The sequence below is a fragment of the Genypterus blacodes genome, unplaced genomic scaffold, assembly GCF_046128005.1.
Source record: "Genypterus blacodes isolate CSIRO-AG114 ecotype Tasmania unplaced genomic scaffold, CSIRO-AGI_Gbla_v1 ptg000106l_1, whole genome shotgun sequence".
NCBI lineage: Eukaryota > Metazoa > Chordata > Actinopteri > Ophidiiformes > Ophidiidae > Genypterus > Genypterus blacodes.
This window is the reverse complement of record NW_027466910.1, coordinates 1,170,781-1,189,892: the sequence shown is the minus strand read 5'-3', so window position 1 is coordinate 1,189,892 and position 19,112 is coordinate 1,170,781. Positions and strand designations below refer to the sequence as shown.

Genomic DNA, 19,112 nt, shown 5'->3' with positions numbered 1-19,112 from the left:
TCTCTGGCCCGGGCCTCCGTCTCATGAGCATCCACATCGGTCCACCACCATGGAGGGGATCATGCCGTAGATGATCTGCTCTTTGCGGTTAAAGTAGAGCATGTTGATGGGGGACATCTTGGTGGGGGTGCAGCAGGGGCCCGCGGACCCCCTGGGGTTGGCCTTGTTCACCAGGTGGGTGTGCGGGTACTTCTGGAAGTGCATGTACTCACATTCCCCGGAACAATAGTTGGCTTTGTAGCGCTTGGGGGCAATAATCCAGTCCCAGCCAAAGTCTTCAAAGTCCACAGTGAGCGGGTAACGGCAGCACTGGGACTCTGGAGAGTTCTCGTCACAGTCCAGGCCCGAGTGTCTCCGGGTCCGCCTGGGGTTCTCCGAGATCTTCACCTCCAGGAACGGTTGCTAGAGAGACAGATCGTGTGTGAATACGTAAAACACAACAAAGGAACCCTTCAAAATGTATCATTATTATCATTAAACCATTTGATTGCTGATTAGCTGCAGCCTTTCAGGTGTTCTAAGCTGAATTAATGCTGAATGATGTATTTTTCTCAGTGTTTGTGTGTGTGTGCGCGTGTGTGTGAAATGCTTAAGGAATGTGGGGCTGATGAACTTTTTATGCAACCAAGCACTAAGTTGTGAGCTTATTGTGAGCCGGGCTGGTTGCCAGACGCAGGTGAAAGCCAACAGAAGCTTGCTGCTCCATGAACCTTTAAAGGTCTCACGCTTCCTTCTGCAGCCTCCTGCCGACTCTGGAAAGCCTCTTGGCTCACTAAAACCCTCCAGAGCCCAAAGTTGCTCTATTTATTGTTGATTTAAAGGGACAGTGCAGATGAATAGACATGATAGTTTATGTAAATGAGACAGATTGACTCTACATGACGAGTCTGGACTGATTGATTGGCTGATTCAGATTGATGTTGTCCTGTTCTGCATCTAAGTGGATACCCCCGCACACTTGCGCTCTTAGATTGGATCATAAAGGTTCCGCTCACCAGTCCGTCCTCTCCAGGTTCTGCCGCGGTCACGGCCAGGTCGTTCCCCGTCGAGTCGAACGCTCTGATGTGGATTCCCCAGTTGGTGTCGGGCTGCCGCAGCCACACCGTCAGGACTTGTTTGACGTCGATGCTTTGCCAGGAGGCGACGCCGGCATTCACTTCGATCTCCAGGGAGCGGATCCGGATGTGCCTGCTCCCCTCTGTGACCGGCATCAGGCGGGAGATTTGCAGGAACACCGTGGTCGACTCGTCCGATGGCCGCAGATGCACCCAGAGCTGAGCCCGGACGATGCGGCTCACCTGGAGCTTTGGAGTGAAGGAGAAGAAGCAGCACCTCGGCTCTCCGTTCAGCTGCACGATGGACTCGGCTGCAGAGAGAGAGAGAATGAGACATGAACGTTTACGCGCAGTTTACACACAAACACGGCACTTTATAATCTAAACCAGGTGATAAAACTTGATAATACTATGACAGACTTTCATTATCAATCATTTTAAAAGCCAACACACTGAGATCTAACGCGTCACGGTGCCGGTGCCGGTACCGACCCTCTGCTGTGAGCGCTGCTTGTGCGTAAAAGCGATTTTGGAGACGCCCGCGTCCTCCTCTCCGCCGCGGCTTTAAGTGGAGATAGTGAACACTCACGTTCCGTCGCTATCAGCATGATTGTCTCCGTGACTGCGTGCTCGTCGTCGTCGTACTCCAGGATCATATCCTTGTTATCGTCTCCAAGCACGTCGTACTGGTCGAGCAGCTGCAGCAGCGGCGGCGCTTTGGGCAGCAGCTGCTTCACGGTGTCTCTGCTGATGTTAGGCGCTTGTTTCATTCGCAGTTTGCTCAGAATTTGGGATTTGATCGCGTTTAGCCGCATGGTCTTGATCTGCTGCCGGACCTCGCAGGTGGAGCACGGCTCCGCTTCCTCCGGCGCGGCGGCGGAGAGCTGCTGCAGCGTCTCTTGGTCACCGGAACCTACTGGACCCAAAGCAAACAGCAAGCTAAGATACAGCACAGCCTGAGACAGATGCATTGTAGAAGGTGCGGCGTTTCCCCTCAGTGTGCGCTGGACTCGATGCGCGCCAGAACCGGGACTGAATGAATGTCCCACCCTGATAGACATCATACTTGATTAGCGCGCAGCTTTATATACTCCAACTTTAGCCGCTTTTGTGTCGTCTAATACTATGATTGGCTGGACTGGCAACAATGACTTTACCCGACTGACATGAAGGCTTTTTTTCTCGCTGTCAACCCATAAAGGGACCGTGAACAGTGAGCATGTGCTGAACGCGTCCGCACGGGACTGGCGATTGCGCAATCAGCTGAGGGATGCAGCCACAGGTCCCACATGAAGGATCTACATGTGGAATAAAGTCAGGGTTAGATTCAGACGAGGAGACAGGATGATAAATGTCTCTGAGTACGGAATTATTGCTCAAGAATTCATACATGTTTTTTTTTTAAATAAACTTTCACTGTTGTGGGGGAAAGTCCATCACAGCCTCTGTGTGTGTGTGTGTGTGTGTGTGTGTGTGTGTGTGTGTGTGTGTGTGTGTGTGTGTGTGTGTGTGTGTGTGTGTGTGTGTGTGTATGGGAGCAGGATGTGCTAATAAATTCTCAAGTGTCAAAATAATAATCATTTTATATAATACAGTTCGGGGTCTTGTAACAAAATGTGTCTAAAGGGATTTTATTTGGCTCCAGTTTAATCCAGTGGAATAAAAACAAACTAAAAAACAAATTTAAGTAGTCGAGGAATGATACTAGTTTCAATAAAAGACAGCAACAAATCAATAAACGATAACAATTTGTTGAACACAATCCCTGAACCTGCCAGAGGGCTTCGTTCCGCGTCCTGCAATGTATGTGAAGGTGTATAGCGCCATCGTGTGGCAAATAAGCAGCCTGGAGGTTTACGATCATTTAACAAGTCAAATGAATGAGAGAGATGAGGATCAATACTGTCCAGCTCTCAGTTTCTCTCTGTTGTATTTATTAAAGTTGTTATCTTTATTAGTCTCTCTTCCGGTCTCTTTCTCACGCTTACTTTATGATTCATACTAACTTTTACCCCGGCGTGTAAAGGGTTAACAGAGGCGCTTGGAGGCTTGAGAAGAGGTAACGCGCGTGCAGTTCCCAGAGTGTCCGGCAGGTGGCGGTGTTGCAGAGGGATAAAGTTCCCTCGCAGTTCCCCCTGAGCCGCTGCGCACCAGCTGGACTGCAGCTCCGCTCACCGCCCAGAGCGCTGAGCTGAAGTGATGCAGATCCGCACGATGTGAGGGAAGAGAGGGAAACAGGGAATTAGTCCACAGTCCACAGTCCACAGTCCGCTCCGCCTGCTCCGCTCCGCCCGCCCGCCCGCCCGCCCGCCAGCCCGGGATTATTCCTCCTCTCAGATTGGATTCGGAGTCAATCTGCCAGATCAACCAAACCGGACAGCAGCGGCAACAACTTGAGAGGCATTTACCGTTTTTCTGGACACGTTGCCCGCAATTGACAACGTTCCGCTTTCAAGTTCGCTCGGATGAAGATCTGAGCAGAAACATCGCGACCCCGGATGCCGTCTGGATTATTCTCTCCCTGAACGACCTTGGCTTCATCTCCCTGCTGCCGCTGGATTCATATTCTCTTTTTCTTTTGGCTCCAGACTGTTGAAAGTATGTATAGCGCGCGCGCGCACACACACACACACGCAGCTGACACGTCTATAGGTGAATATCGATCCCGTTAGTTCCCGGTGTGGTTGATGCACTCACTACACTGTGTTGCTCAGTGAAGTCAGTTGTCATCTTTAATCCAAACCCCACAGATCTGACAGCTAATGGATGATGATGATGATGATGATGATGATGCGTTCACGGGTTGGTGCATGTTGACATTAAATCTATTAACCTCTCAGATCACAATGGAGATTTTCTGACTGAGTTCAGATGATGTGAGGCCAACAGAGGACACAAATCTCTCCCTCTTCCTCCCTCTCTCTCTCCTCTCCTCTGCATTAATCATTCAGGGCCTGGCTGTTGTGACTCCAGCATGCAGCTTTCTGAATGAAGCACATGTTTACTGTAGAAGCTGAGCTCCTCACTCTGAATCAGGCTGAACCAGGCTGAACCAGGCTGTCAGACTCAGTTAGAGGAACAGATGGGACCGCAGGCTTTACAATGAGACGGCTCCAGAGCACTCAGGCTAGAGGGGCCAGAGCTTCACGCTGTGCTCCGTCTAAACAGGCCGAGGGGTTGAGTCATAAAGCACCGGGCAGGAGGAGGGGCGGGGCGGGGGGGAGAATAAACAGTTAATGTGAAAAAGAGGGGACCGGGGCGCAGCCACTTGGAGCCCCGGGTCACGCTGGAGCTGCCATCAGTGGGAGAGACGCTCTGCACCATCTGGTCTTCTTTAGTGTCGCTCTGATGAGACATGAATCACTGAAACCCTCTCTCTCTCTCTCCCTCTCTCTCTCTCTCCCCCTCCCCCTCTCCCTCTCTCTCTCTCTCTCTCTCTCTCTCTCTCTCTCTCTCTCTCTCTCTCTCTCTCTCTCTCTCTCTCTCTCTCTCTCTCTCTCTCTCTCTCTCTCTCTCTCTCTCTCTCTCTCTCTCTCTCTCTCTCTCTCAGAGATGAAGTCAACACAGCAAACCAGCCGGATTGACCAGAGCCGCTTGAACGCCACGCAGGGATGGGACTCGTAGCCCCTCGTCCCCCCCGCCGCCTACGCTCTTCATCGCCACCCTCTGGAAAGTTTGTGACGGAGGCGACTCCAGCAGGAAGAATCTGAGGGGGCGTGAGGAGGAGGAAGAGGAGGAGGAGGAAGGTTGCTCTGTGGATATCTCACTCTCTCACCTGCCTGAGCACACTTCCCACCCGCCGCTCTGCTGTGCAAATCAATGCTAGAGCTTCCAGAACATGGGCTGCGTCAAATCCAAGAGGAGCGACTCGGCTCTGCAGAATGCAAACTCCTCGCAGCAGAAGCTGGAGGGAAAAGCCAAGGGGACCAAAGGGGAGAAAGTCTTCTTAGTCCACGCGGAGACGGACGCAGAGACGGACGGGGGGGACGGGGCTTCCCCTCAGGTCAACCCGGTGCTGCTGGACTTCGCCCAGAAGCTGTCGGAGGAGATCGTGGCCCGGGCGGTGCAGCAGTGGGCGGAGGTGGAGCACCGCTACAGTGACATCCCCTATATTGAATGCGATGTGCCGTGAAATGAGCAAAGGAGCGGAGGAGGACGGAGCAGATGAGACTATGAGGCCTCTCCTTTGACCTTTGACACCTAGAGGTCAACGCCAGAGGTCTCCAACACGGATTCCTTACGGGGTTTGAGGGTGAAAACCTCAAGCGTCAACAAAAACACGGGGCAGAGATGTTTGTTATTGAGTTTGGATCCAGATTTGTGATTGGATTAGAACCTGGACTGAGCCTAAAACCCTCTGTCCAAAGCGACCAAAGCACTCTGATTGCAGACGCGCTCCTGTGATTGTGTTTCAGGGCTTTCCAGCCTCACTGAAGCTTGGCAACGTACGCTGGATATCAGCTTTCACACAACAGATTCCTGGGACGTTAACTCTCAGATACGGCTCAGGATCGCCGTGACACTGAAGTCTCTGTTCTTCATCCTCGTCCCAGGGCCGCCACAACCCCCCCTCTCTTACTGTGGAGGTTATTAAAAGGTCAATTCATCAGCTGAAAACTTTTCGCTGATGTAATGAGGTCACACACACACAGACACACACACACACACCTGCTCGGCTGTTCTCTCTGCTCTGACAGAGTTTCTGGGGCTGAAGCTCTTTCTCTAATGGCTTCCCTGGAGATCCTGTGGTGCGGCCGCAACAAGGAACATCTCCCTCTCTGCCCGGACCCCCATTAGGACGGCTCCACCGCAGCCTTTCATCCCACACACACACACACCGGCTTCAAAGTGGGTCACGTCCACTAAGTGGAAATTCTGCAGTAATTATCCCTACAAATGAGCCCATTTCCTGGACTTCAGGAAACTGTGCGTGCGTGCGTGCGTGCGTGCGTGCGTGCGTTACGTACACAAGCTGCACCCAGACGGAGGAGATACTGGGGACCGTCAGGTGTTTAGAGACGGGTCAGAACGACGGCACAAAGCTCTGGAAGCTCTGAGGTTCTAATCCAGAGCATGTGACTTCTCGGTGCTGCTCTATAACAGAGGGACGTTGGGTAACACAGAGGGGAGAGTCCAATGTTTTTTCGGAGAAGAGGTTCAAAACTGCCAAAGCCCTTAATGTGTGTGTGCTTGAGCTCAGTTGTGTTTGTGTTTCTAACGGCCTGTGTGTTTGTGGACGGAGCCTCAGCAGATCAGAGGTCAGATTTCTACTCTGCTACTAAAAGTCCTCCTGCTGATAATAAGCCTCAGATCAAAGTGCATTAACGGGGACCAGAACACTGCCACACAATCGCTCGCTGTGTCATTACGTCATCACGGTGCATTCAAGCTGCCGACTCACAGATAAGATAGATCAACCATAGAAACCAAGGCCAGGCTTTCACATCACACTGCCTTCTGCTCCAGCTCACTAGATCATGAATCATGCTACTATTTACTTTATAACACAACAGTGGCCGGGTAAAGCAGTCAGGTCAGGGGTTTGTACTCGCAGCGCTCCTTTAATCAGCCTGTAATGAGACTCAGTTTAGTTATGAGACTCAGTCAGGCTGTGTGGTTCAGGTGAGTCGGCCTGTTGCAGAGTAAAGTGGAATCTCTAAAGAACTACAATGGTGTGTGACAAACCCAAACCCTCGCCCCCTCCTCTATTACCATGACGACGGGCTCATAAATCAGAATGTGATTGAAGAGATTAATGAAATTCAGATTGCTCTCCTAGGAGTTTCCCCTGATACGTCACCAATAAGTCAAAGCGTAATTAGATGTCGTCGGCTTTGCCTCAGCGAGCCGGGAGCGCCGCAAACAACGAAGGTGGCAGCTGCTGCATGTGTGAGTTCCTGTTGGAGGATGAGTCGGTTTGTTTTACACCTTTCACACCCGGATAAGAGATTAAACAAACGCCCCCGGACCCAACGATGGCAATCTGTCTGCTAGGCTGCACGGCACAGACGCAGCCGCACTGCTGATGTCAGGCTCAACTGTGTCTCTGTGTGTGTGTGTCTCTGTGTGAGTGAGTGAGTGAGTGAGTGAGTGTGTATGTGGTCCAAATAGATCAGATTACAGAGATGATCATATGAGTGTTTACATCTACAAAAGGCAAGAGATTTGATCTTTGAACCGAGGCACAGACCAGATGTCCCCGTCCTCTAATGGAGGAGAAACCCAGGGAGTCTGGACCTCACAGATCAGGTTAGAGTCCAACTGAATCTGGATCTTTAAGGAGAATATTGTCCCTAGTAAACATCAGGTCTACAAATGCCTCTAACATAAACACCCGTCCTTTAAAATGGGGTTATTAAATGATGTACAAAGGTTCATTCAAAAGCACAACTAGATGCTGATCCGGTCTCAGTCAGGTTCTGGTTCTGTCTGTGCCTCAGCTCCGTCCTCCAGTCGACGGACTTCAACCTAAACCACGGCTGAAAGCTGCCAGTGCTTCTATTTGATGAGTGTGATTTGCCACTTTTAAAGGTCGCGTGTTTCAGACGACCTCATAGCCGGAGCAGAGGCAGCGTGTGTTTAAACAGAGGAAGGGGACTCTAGAGCCGCTCTACTGACTCCACACACACACACACACACACACACACACACACACACACACACACACACACACACACACACACACACACACCGTCACAAAGGGAAGACAGAGGCTGGGCTGTGTTGTTGTGATGTCTTCTGGCTTAAGTGTGTTAACTTAGTGAATGAAATGTGTTTAACTGCCAAGGCCGAGTCGTCGTCCGACTCTGACTCCGTGTGATGCAGTAACGTCTGACAGGTGGCGTTCTGTTTTACAACAACTGTCTCACTGCCGCAGCGACCCGCCGAGGAGAAGCAGCAGCAGCAGGCCAGCGAGTGTGTATGAGCCAGTAACGACACGAGCCACCTGTGTGTCTGCGGCTTCTCTGCTGCCGAAGCAGTCAACATGGAGGCAGAAGAGACTGAAGACTTAATCAGCTCAGCATCGTGTACAAGTCTGATTCCTGTAGTCAGTAAATATCCAATCTGTGTGTGTGTTTGTGTGTGTTAAGACTGATGCCAATAAATCGGATTCATGCCTTCTGTCGTGTGTGTAGCTTCTTTGTGTTTGCGGACGTGTTGCTTTCATGGTTGGCTCATACTCACACACGGATGTGCTGGCAGCTCTACATCCTCCTCTCTGGAGGAACACGCAGGGTTAAGAGTTCAGAGGCTCCAAGGGCAAACAGAAGGATTTAGAGACGACCGCCGGCCTCTGGCTTGTTTGGAGAGCGAACGGAGCCATAAAGCAGCCGGGCTTATCTGTGACGGAGAGAGGAAGGCTGGAGTGTTTACAGAACGCAGAGGTCACTGAGCCACGCTGGAGTGTTGCTCAACGGCAACGGCACACACACACAGCCTGGGAGAGGAAGGAATCTGATTGGTACATAGGAAACAAAACATTTGAAGTTATATAAGCCATGATCCCCTTTATTGTCAGTTGTCGTTCCAAATCAAACTCAGGTTGCCGTTAGGGAGGAGAGAACATAAAGACATATAGACGCCTCTGCAGCTGCTGGCAGAGGAGGCAAACCTGCTACAGTACGTATCTATGACAACATGAGCAAGCTGCAGAAGCATGGAGGAGGAGGAGGAAACACGTCACACACAAACAACATCCACATCCACAGCAGACGTAACAGAGCACTCAGTGAGGAGAGAGAGGAGCTGTGTGGATCAGCAGCACCACGATACTTTAAAAGAAACTTCACAACAACTTCAGTCCATCTTGTGCGTCATTAAACTGTCCCAAATGTCCGTCAAGGAGGACAAAACTGCCGTGTAAAAGCAGATCCTGTCCTCCCCTGTGGGGTTAGTAAGCCTTGTCTGAGGAGAAACACTAACGCCTCGTCTGTTCCTGACCTCTGCTGCTACTGAGATTTATTTTCCTGCAGCACCTTCCTCTCTACAAGGAGGAAGGTGAGCTTCTGTGTGAAGTGTGTAGAGGGAAACCATAGATCTGCACACGGCCTGTACGGCTCAGGAAGTGACGACCCTCAGTCCGTCGCTTCCGCTCGACCTCAGCAGCACGGCGCCTTGAGAGCAGCCAGAGTTTGACGCTTCCGCCGCCGCCGCTGCCAGGTGAACTTTACAAACTCAGGTCCTTCTCTCCCAGCGAGGAGAAGCACTGGTCCACCATCTGCTGGGACACATCCTCCAGGGTCGACGGGTTCCACTTGGGGTTCTGGTCCTTGTCAACCAGCACTGAAACCACAGAGAGGCGGCCAAACAAAACCATCCACCTCAGTCAGAACGTCAATTTCCACTTATCATTCACATCTTCTGGAGCTGTGCTGGAACTTACCGGCTCTGACGCCCTCATAGAAGTCACAGCCCCTCTGCAGAACACAAACAAGAGAGTGGAGTGGATTCAAACATGGCTCTCATCCTGTTAGGTGCCGTTGCTGATCGCTCTCTTACCATGCAGGCTTGGCTCAGGCGGTACTCCATCACCAGCACCTCCTGCAGGCTCATGGTGCCGCCCGCCTGCAGCTGCTTGTAGGTGACCTTCAGCGACGTGGGAGACATCCTGGACAGCGTCTGGAGGAAGAGGAGGAAGAGGAGGAGAGCTTTACCTTCATATAGAAAAACCTGAAAAGGACGCTGGCTTTCAATTAACAAAGGCACCTAAATGGCGCTGGTTGGTTTGTTTATGTATCAGTGGTCACATGGTGCAGCTCCGTGGGAACATAGTGGACTTTGAGCCGTCAGGAGATTAAAACTGAAAACGTTTGCTAATCTGGAGCCTGGGCTTCTCTCATTGGGTCGTGCTCCGTCCTCTCTGGGCTGATTTAACCATCTGGGTGTAGAGTAACATCGGATTTACTCTCCGTAGTGAGTCTCATCCTAACAAAGTCAACATCAGCCGAGTCCCAGCCGAGTCCCAGCAGAGTCCCAGCAGAGTCCCAGCTCTCCACTCTCACAGGGATCTTTGGTGTGACACACGCTGCGATTTGGTGTGACTAAGGTGCTGGGATTTCATCTGCGTGGGGGCGGGACAGAGACGATCGTGCTGTCTGGGTGCACACACACACACACACACACCTCAGCTTGTTTCTTAGCGAACGGCGAGTCGTCTGCAGTCAGGTTCTTCATGATTCCCTCCACGCTGCCGGAGCTGAACAGCCTGAGGGGAGAAGAAGAGGAGCGGGCGGTCAGCAGGTCGCCTCCATTCACTGTGTGTGTGTGTGTGTGTGTGTGTGTGTGTGTGTGTGTGTGTGTGTGTGTGTGTGTGTGTGTGGAGGGGATCTTTGCTCTGTTCTGAGCTTCATTAATCGATGGTTGGACACTTGACACTGACACACTATCCTGACTTATTTTTGACCTAAAGTTTGAAATGGACATGGCACACACACACACAATCAATGCAAAATCAGAAACCAGCATCAGTGTGTTTCTGTCCAACATCAATATTCCCTCGCTGCGATTCAACTCCACAAACTGTGAGAGCATGCAGATCAACCATCTGTACAGTAAACACGGCGTAGGAAATAGGAATAGTAATAATAAGTGAAGTATGAGCTTTGTTCTGAGACCAACCTGTCTATATCAGCCACATGCTGCTCCAACACAAAGGGCTTCTCAGCGTCTAAGCTGCTCTGTCAACAGAGAACCAACAACCAATCAAAACACAGGAAAGCATTTAAAGAAAACAGACTATGAGATTTCATATGAGCCAATTTAGCTTGAACTTGGACTTGGCCTTGTGTTACAGCAGCCTCAGTCTCTCACCTGGGTCTGGTAGGAGTCCAGCACTCTGGAGACCTCCTCAGCAGAGGGAGACTTCAGGTCCACCAGCTCCTTCTCCAGGTCTGAGATCTGTGGAACAGAAGGGAAATGAACCTCAAGTCACCAGAAAAACTTCAATTACACTGTGATGAAGGCACTAAATCACCTTCTTCAGTCAGATCAGAGTGATCTGATCTGTAAATGTCTTTAACAGGGGAATAAAGCCTCTCAACATCCACACAAGTGTTACCATGCAGCTAAACATTCACAACAATATGAGCAACTACTTCTACTTCTCTGTATTTCTCTGATGGAGTTCTCACTCTTGGCTTTAGTTTGAATTCACCAGTAGTTGCATCTTTGCTTGTTTGTCCTCTGTCCAAGGTTCTAGACTCAAATGAACTCCGCCGCCCACAGTTCTGACCTCGCACTAAGAGGAAAGTCACGCCAAGGCCGCCGCAAACGAGTTGAGGTTGGCACTTGCCGCTGAGATACCAAAGTGACTCAGCGTCCGGCTCCCTGCTGTGTTCCCGCCCTGTGCTTCTATAACTCCTCTCATCTTCTAAGGTGATTCAGGTGATTTACAGCCATCCTGGCCAAAAGCTTCCATGTTGTTTGGCTTGTGGAGCGTTTGTGTCTGGAGCCAGAGGACGCGGCGTCTCCGGGCGGGGGAGCGGAGGAAGTCACCTGAAAGACAACTGCAGACTGACCTTCGCAGATTCTACGAAGTGAGTGGCGACGCCGGCCCTCTGCACGTCGCGTCCTTTCAGCCTGAAGCCCGTCATGGCCAGGAACAGACCCAACTGGCCCTGGAGCCTGGGCAGGAAGTAGCCACCTCCCACGTCGGGGAACAGCCCTGTTTAGACCAAAGAGAGAGAAGAAGGAGCAGTTACGCACGATGTGACAAAACCAACAGGTGAACCGTGGGATTTCAGCCACCGCCACTGACATAGTCCGCACGTTGTGGCGTGACACAAGGTTGGGGGGGGGGGGGGGGCGGTGAGAGGAGGGGGGGGGGATTAGACCATCTGACCCCGATTCAGGGCTGAAAATGTAATATCCTAAATGTGGCAGATTATGAGCGTCGTGGGTTAAATCTGTTAATCCCACCGCACAGGGGTTCATGTGTGTATGTGTGTGTGTGTGTGTATGTAGTTGTATTTAATTCATTTTAGATGGTTTTTACATATTGCTTGCTTCACATCAGTTGTATATTTATTATACTTATTTTATTAATATATGACTGATCTTAAATTCATGTCATATAGATTTGTACTTATAGGAATGATCTAATCAAATTTCCTTTCATAAAATGTTGTCTCTTTTATCATAAGAGCCTCACACACACACACTCAGAGCGGTGCTGTGATGCGACGGCAGCGAGCGTCTTCAGAGAGAGAGCTCAGGTTTCCTGCCTCATGCCAGCGTTTGATGACTGAGCGGGTCTGAAGACACTGAGAGGCTCCGCTTCTCTTTATTAAGATCAAGGCAGCAGGAATCTGAACCTCTGGGTTTGGATTTGTGTGCTGGTGTGTTTGGGCACACACACGTGTAAAACTGAGACGGACAGAAGGACATAACACACAGATTTATATGATATGGTTTTCATTTAGGAGACTATGACAGAACACAAGCACACACACACACACACACACACACTAATAAAGACATCACACCAGGAGAGAGAAACATCTCTAACACACACTCCTCCTCCCCCACATGCCAATGAAATGTTGATGATGTCCTCGTGTGTCACATTCAGTGGCTTTCTTTCCCCCCACACACACGCACACACACACACGCACATACAATCGGCCACATTCTCCTGGCTGCTGTAAAGATGTCGCCTCACTGGATTTATGGAGTCGCTGCCTGGAGCAAACAGGAAAAAGCTCCACGCGTCAAACAAAGCCCAGAGAGCGCCGCGCCCTCGCTACACGCTGCTTCTAGGTTCACGGCCATTTCTGCTTCATTCCCGACAAAAACGTACAAAAATTTGGACAGCAGATCTGCAGAGGGGAGGAGCGGGGTGTGTGTGTGTGTGTGTGTGTGTGTGTGTGTGTGTGTGATGTGAACTGGACATCAATAATGCACGAGAACCATTTCAAGAAACCATTATCCATCATTACAGGGTGAACACACACACACACTTACTGAGGCTCTCTGCTCGCTTTTTCCATTCATTTCATTCATTGTGTGCAGGTTTGGGTCTAATCCAGGGGTCGGAAACCTTTACTGAGCCAAACCAGCCAAAAACAAATCTGTCTGGAGCCACAACACACACCTGAGCTTTATAATGAAGGTGACGCAGCCTTAAAGTCTTAAAAATAGCCCTTGTTCATTTCCATATTACTTTAGTCAGAGCCACACACCAGAGCTGCAGGTTGCCGACCCCTGCTCTGCTCTGCTCTGCTCTGCTCTGCTCTGCTCTGCTCTGATGTAGCGTCGGGCTGACATGGGCGTGTGGCACTCGGTCGGCCTTTGCTTCAATCGCGACGGCATAAACAAACCCCACAAAATGTGACGCACACACAGGCTGACAGACGAGCAGCATGACAGTTTGAGTACCAACGCCAATCTAAGGTGGTTGAAGAGCTGAGACCGATGAAAGCATCGATGGACGGCTGCAGCAGAGGAGAGGAGAGGAGAGGAGAGGAGAGGAGAGGAGAGAGGAGAGAGGAAGGGTCTGACACTTGGAAACATAAAGGGGAATGTATTCAACCGGCCCCTTCACCTTTAGGCTCATTATTGGAGCCTTTAGTGTGCAGCGTCCCTCTAAAGGGGGCGTGTTCTACTGCAGTACTTCACTAAACTATCGTAAGAGATAAAAATAGCTGAAATGTTCCTCGCACATGAAAGCATAAACGCACAAACACACTGCTGCAGGGGCGTCACAATAACAGCAGCATAGTTCCGACAAAGGGGGACCACTCGGGGCCGTGAGAACACACAGGATGAGTGTGTGTGTGTCTGAACCCGGGAGTCCCACCTGAACCCCCTCACAGACCAGGAGGTCAAAGACCCCAGATTAGTGACAGCGAGACATCCGTTGTGTTCAGTTAGATGTTAGAGATTTGCTGTAATCTCCTGGAGGCCTCGGGAGGAGACCATCTGTCCACAAGACTCAATTAGCTAAGCAGCAAACTAGAATTTATCCCCAGGGCAACGAGCAATTATCCTCCACTAAATGGCTTCATATGTACATCCAGTATGACCGAGAGGACTTCATACAGAGGCTGAGGTTCTGCAGCACTACAGCTCGGTTCCTCTGGACAGAACAACTACAGCTTCAGATCCTCAGCCTCAGCGTCCTCTCCTGTCTGTCGCTCCGTTTCCTGGGCGACCTTTACATTGAAGTAGAAGGGACGGATCACTTGGGAAAACAGAATCATCACAGGAGCGGCGGCAGCAACACACTCTACTTCAGTCTGTACACCATCAAAGACAGGGGGCCGGGACAGAGGGACAGAGGGACTGACAGAGGGACAGACTTACCGATGGCCGTCTCAGGCATGGCGAACAGCGTCTTCTCTGTGGCCACGCGAAAACGCCCGTGCACCGACAGGCCGACGCCCTGCAGGTGAGGGAGAGGAGAGGAGGGAGAGAATCGATGGAAGGTGGTGGAAACTGGGCTGAAGATGGAAATGCTGACTTAAACAAAGTTAAAGCAAAGGCCTTTTAACTCTGTGTGTGTGTGTGTGTGTGTGCGTGCGTGTGTGTGCGGCGGCTGGCCAGCAGGGTGAAAGCTAATGAGGGGTCTTGGCCGGAGGACATCGCCAGAACTGTTATTGCTTTGTGTGTGTGTGTGTGTGTGTGTGTGTGTGTGTGTGTGTGTGTGTGTGTGTGTGTGTGTGTGTGTGTGTGTGTGTGTGTGTGTGTACATGTTTGAGCATACAATCGACAGAAAAGAGCGTTGCCATGGGAACACTGACCTCATGCATCCCATTCAAGAAAATACCTGCAGCTGCATCCAAACATACACATGCATGACCGCCTGACATGTGAGGGCAGATTTAGATTTTGTGCTGTCAACTGATTAGAAGTATTCATATGCAGATATACACGTGTGTGTGTGTGTGTGTGTGTGTGTCCATCAATCTGTTTATTACCATAACAGAGACAAGAAGGAGAAAATACAATTGCATTTCCCAAATCCAAACTTATAATGAATCACCAGAATTCAGCCAATTTGAAATGAATGGGTCAGATAAACACAATAAAGGCTTGAACCTATAAATGACATCACTATTAGGAAGCTGGTCGGCCATGGCAGAGGTATGTACTGTACTAAATGCCCCTCCAGCTGTTTGTTATGTGATCCCTCATAAAGTGGATGATGTTTTAAATGTAAATCAAACAAAGATGAAGTCAACAACACAAAGGCCAAATCTCTTTCCAGCAGACTGGACGCTCTGTCTGAGCCACAGAGCAGCGCCCGCTGGCTCTGTGACAAACCACCACAGAGGATTAAAAATATCTGATTGCTGCCGGAGCCTAAACAGGCCCCTTCAGAGAGGGCGAGGAGCGGAGCATGATCATTGTGCTGTCAACACGTCGCCACTGAGGCTCCGGGCACACACATGAGCTGGACTCATCTGCTCACAAAGACAGAGATTTGATTAGATTCTTCTGTTCATTCAGAGCTCTGAACCTCTGTAATGCTCCAATATGCAAAATAAACCTGCAATTGCCCTGCCACACTATGCACACTGAGTGAAAACATGTCATTACAGGCACTGTTTCTGTTGAGACATAACGTTTCTGATTAAGGAATTTAAATCTCCACCACCTTTTCTCTGCTACTTCACGTTCTGAGGCGACGCCAGGAAGTGTGACTGTAGGGTAGCGATCCATGAGAAAGTTACAGACTTCTCAGGGTCAAATGTCAGAGGAACTCATTTCCTGAGGCAACAGCCAACATGTTTGACTCTAACTGCATGCCAGTGACCTGAAGTCCTGATGTCATTTCCCCCTAAAACGTATCACTTTAAGAAGGAATAAAGCGTCATGGCGGTGGGACAGACTCTCTGGAATGAGGCCTCCTTTATCTCCCGTTACCTAGGAAGGAACACATCACCATAAAAGTAGTGGAACATGGTGACGTGCAGTAGCGTTCGCCGAGCTCCATATAAGAAGATGTCTCCACAAAGTGCTCTATACAGTGGAATTGTGCAACGGGCTTGTTTATAGCTCATTCTCACACACACATCATTTACTACATAATTTACTACCCGGGGCTGAAGAACACGGAGGCCAGATGAAGCACCGCTGTGATATCTGGTTTACAGGAGATCTGCAGCTGAAGGAGAAGCTACAACCAGGCTTAGCAGAGGAAGGACAGGAGAAGATAAAAATATAGATGGGATCAAAATCTTTAGAGAGCTCATTTTTGGCTCTGACTCGCCGTCTTCCCGTCAAGCCTTATGGACTCTGTTCTCTAGAGGGGTGGTGGAGGGGGGGGGGGGAGTGGCATTACAGACGCACGGCTCTTTACAAACAGCCATCAATCGCTGGCAGCCGCTACGCCGGCCGTGTTAGAGAGACGTACAAACACTCCACTCTGGAGGCGAGGAGCCTGTGCCCCGACTGTGTAAATGTTTGAGATCTCAGGAGGAAACTCAAACACTCAGACGAGGAGGAGAGACGCAGCTTGACCTCAAACGCTGAGCACAGGCGGGACTAATAACAATTACACTTCAGCATTCACAGGCTTTGATTTGAGGGATTTTAAACTTTGTACAAGTACTGATGCTCCACAGAGAGCCTGTGTGTGTGTGTGTGTGTGTGTGTGTGTGTGTGTGTGTGTGTGTGTGTGTGTGTGTGTGTGATCTTTGACCTGTTGACGACATGCCTCATCTCCCTGGTGGCTTGTCCTTACTTATGCCAGAATACCCGTTTGACGTGGGAGTCTGCATGTCTGGGAACTGAGGTTCTGTCGGACCTTTCCATATACAGACCTAGAGCGGCTCTCATCGGAGCACATACCTCCGCCAGGGAAGAGTAGTCATCCAATTATAACTTTTGTGTCTCAACAGAGGGGACAGAAAAGGTGAAGAACTCCTCCAAAAGTCAAAGACCTGACCTCACACACCGCCACACAAACAGAGAGTGCTTATAAATAACCAATCACTACACTCAAGGTGACTCCTGGGAAACAAGCTCTCTCACTCACATACACAGTCAGTTTGCACAAAGGTGACAAAGGCACAAAGTCCAGTCGTGTTTAACACCTGGAGGAGGAAAAAAAAGGCCTGGGCAGCAACACACACTCCGTCACTTTAACGTGTCAGAGGCAAACAAGGGGAAGGAAGCAGCTGCTCAACACACACAGAAATCTACTGACACCCGCAGGACAACCAGAGACATTACACCCAAATCACACAGTGACAGTCAAACCAAAACGCTAGGATTTACTATGACTCAGCAGGAAAAGCTGCAATAATAATAACAATAATAACAATAAAGTATAAGTATGTTGTATTAGTGTATAAGTGTATAAACAAAGTAAACACTCACCCCTCCCATTGTTATTCCATCAATAAGTGCTATATAAGGTTTCCTGCATGATCCTTAAAGGAAGAACACAACAAAGATGATGTTCAGGATACAAACTGATGTACAACACGCCTGATTGATCATACATGTGTAGGTGCAGTCTGTCAGCGTACCTATAGCATTGTTCAGGACGTACTCCTCACGGAAAAAGTCCTGAGCAAGAGAGTCTCCAACTTTGCCGGCTTCTGTGACCGCTGAGAGGAAGAAGTTAAGAGAAGATCACAATGAAGCAACAACGTCTGCAACCGTGTTGTGTTGTTGTTACACATAAACTCCTCACCTCTGATGTCTCCACCGGCACAGAAGGCTTTGCCCCCGGCCGCTTTGATAATGATGATGTCAGTCTCGCTGTCCGTCTCCCATTTCTGGAATCGCAACAAGAACAATCAGGGCAAACGTTCAACCGACACAACTCTGAGCCTTGACCTTGACACTTGTCCCACTGGACGTTTGAACCTGCTGGGTGTCAAACCTTGAGCTGTGGGTAGATCTGCCGGATCATGGTCAGGTTGAGGGCGTTCAGGACTTTGGGTCTGTTCATGGTGATCACACCGGCGCTGCCCACTCTCTCCAGGAGAACCTCCGGCTCCACACGGCTCGACATCTGGACCACCACACACACACATACACACACACACACACACATCAGGCAACAGCAGGAGAACTATTAGAAACAGCATCATCACTACCATTCTAACTGCACTTAGTGTGGATTTTGGAAGAGTCTCATCTGGGGTCAAAGGTGAGATGTGATGTTTCCAATAGTAACCAGAGTCAAAGCGGTTCTCACCATGTGTGCTTGGATTCTTTGCAGTCTGCAAATGGACCTCAGCCTGAAGGAGACAAGGAGAGACTTAGTGTAAACAACACACACACACACACACACACACACACACACACACACACACACACACACACACACACACACACACACACACACACACACACCTCCTACATTCCAGTGACGTAACTCAACCTGTGCTTCAGTTAGTTTCAGTGTAAGACGTTTAGTAACGAAGCTTCAGTGTTTACACCTTTACACAAACACGCAGAAACAGCAGCAAACTCGCTCTGCCGGGAAAACAACCCGAAAGAACCGATAACCTTCGTTGAACTCGACATGTTTCCGTCTACAAACCTGTTAACAGAAGTCAGAACCTTTAACGACATTGTTGTTTGTACGTCAGTCGCGTGCCCGCTGGATGCTCTCGCGCTGTCTTCGCTACCTGCAGCTGCTGCGTTGACTTCCTGAATGACCTGCCGAACCGCCTCCTGATTGGTCAGTGGTCCTGACGTCGGTGTGAGCGCGAGCACCATCGAGAGGAGCGTTATCAACACGGTGTTAGACCCACACTGCCCTCTGCCGGTTGTAAATATAATGCACACGCTGTACATTCTTCAATAGTTTTGTACATTCATTGTTAGTTGAATAAAATTATTTGGCCCTTTGAATGAAAAGTTGTATTTTTTCAATTACAGCAATTACCACGTGACAGCAGAAAGAAACAGGCTGATTAACACCATTGCCATGCAGGAGCAAAGCTATATATTTTATTATTGCCCTTCATTATTCACAGAACGCAAAGTCTGACAGGTTTGCAAAGACATTAATCTAGTTTTGACAAAGGTAAATATTTGATTTGTACAAGACGAATTTCTACTTTCTTATCAGATTCAGCAGCCATCAGTGAAGCT

General features: G+C 49.8%; 3 protein-coding genes across 4 annotated transcripts; 1 reads left to right on the top strand and 2 right to left on the bottom strand.

The window, feature by feature from the left end:
- Nucleotides 1-6: 6 nt before the first annotated feature.
- On the bottom strand, nucleotides 7-2,321 carry mstnb (myostatin b). The gene is made up of 3 exons (XM_076160551.1): nucleotides 1,645-2,321; nucleotides 996-1,366; nucleotides 7-402 (listed from the first exon to the last, which is right to left on the bottom strand). Exons 1-3 carry the CDS (start codon nucleotides 2,117-2,119, stop codon nucleotides 22-24), a joined length of 1,227 nt encoding a protein of 408 aa, XP_076016666.1. The 5' UTR covers nucleotides 2,120-2,321; the 3' UTR covers nucleotides 7-21.
- Nucleotides 1,956-18,761, bottom strand: hibch (3-hydroxyisobutyryl-CoA hydrolase). 2 transcript variants are annotated; one of them, XR_012964622.1, is made up of 15 exons: nucleotides 18,556-18,761; nucleotides 18,208-18,250; nucleotides 17,890-18,021; nucleotides 17,698-17,782; nucleotides 17,531-17,611; nucleotides 17,379-17,431; nucleotides 14,358-14,436; nucleotides 11,573-11,718; nucleotides 10,866-10,952; nucleotides 10,674-10,732; nucleotides 10,179-10,260; nucleotides 9,555-9,674; nucleotides 9,439-9,472; nucleotides 8,241-9,338; nucleotides 1,956-1,971 (listed from the first exon to the last, which is right to left on the bottom strand). XR_012964622.1 is itself a non-coding variant. In XM_076160549.1 (14 exons), the coding sequence occupies exons 1-14, from the start codon at nucleotides 18,732-18,734 to the stop codon at nucleotides 9,223-9,225; spliced, it is 1,296 nt and encodes a 431-aa protein (XP_076016664.1). In that variant the 5' UTR covers nucleotides 18,735-18,761; the 3' UTR covers nucleotides 6,629-9,222. The 2 variants fall into 2 exon arrangements, 1 of the variants encoding a protein (XP_076016664.1); XM_076160549.1 differs by lacking the exon at nucleotides 1,956-1,971 and having other exon boundaries at nucleotides 6,629-9,338.
- Nucleotides 4,730-7,745, top strand: akap19 (A-kinase anchoring protein 19). Its single transcript, XM_076160553.1, has one exon. It carries the CDS (start codon nucleotides 4,894-4,896, stop codon nucleotides 5,185-5,187), a length of 294 nt encoding a protein of 97 aa, XP_076016668.1. The 5' UTR covers nucleotides 4,730-4,893; the 3' UTR covers nucleotides 5,188-7,745.
- Nucleotides 18,762-19,112: the final 351 nt, after the last annotated feature.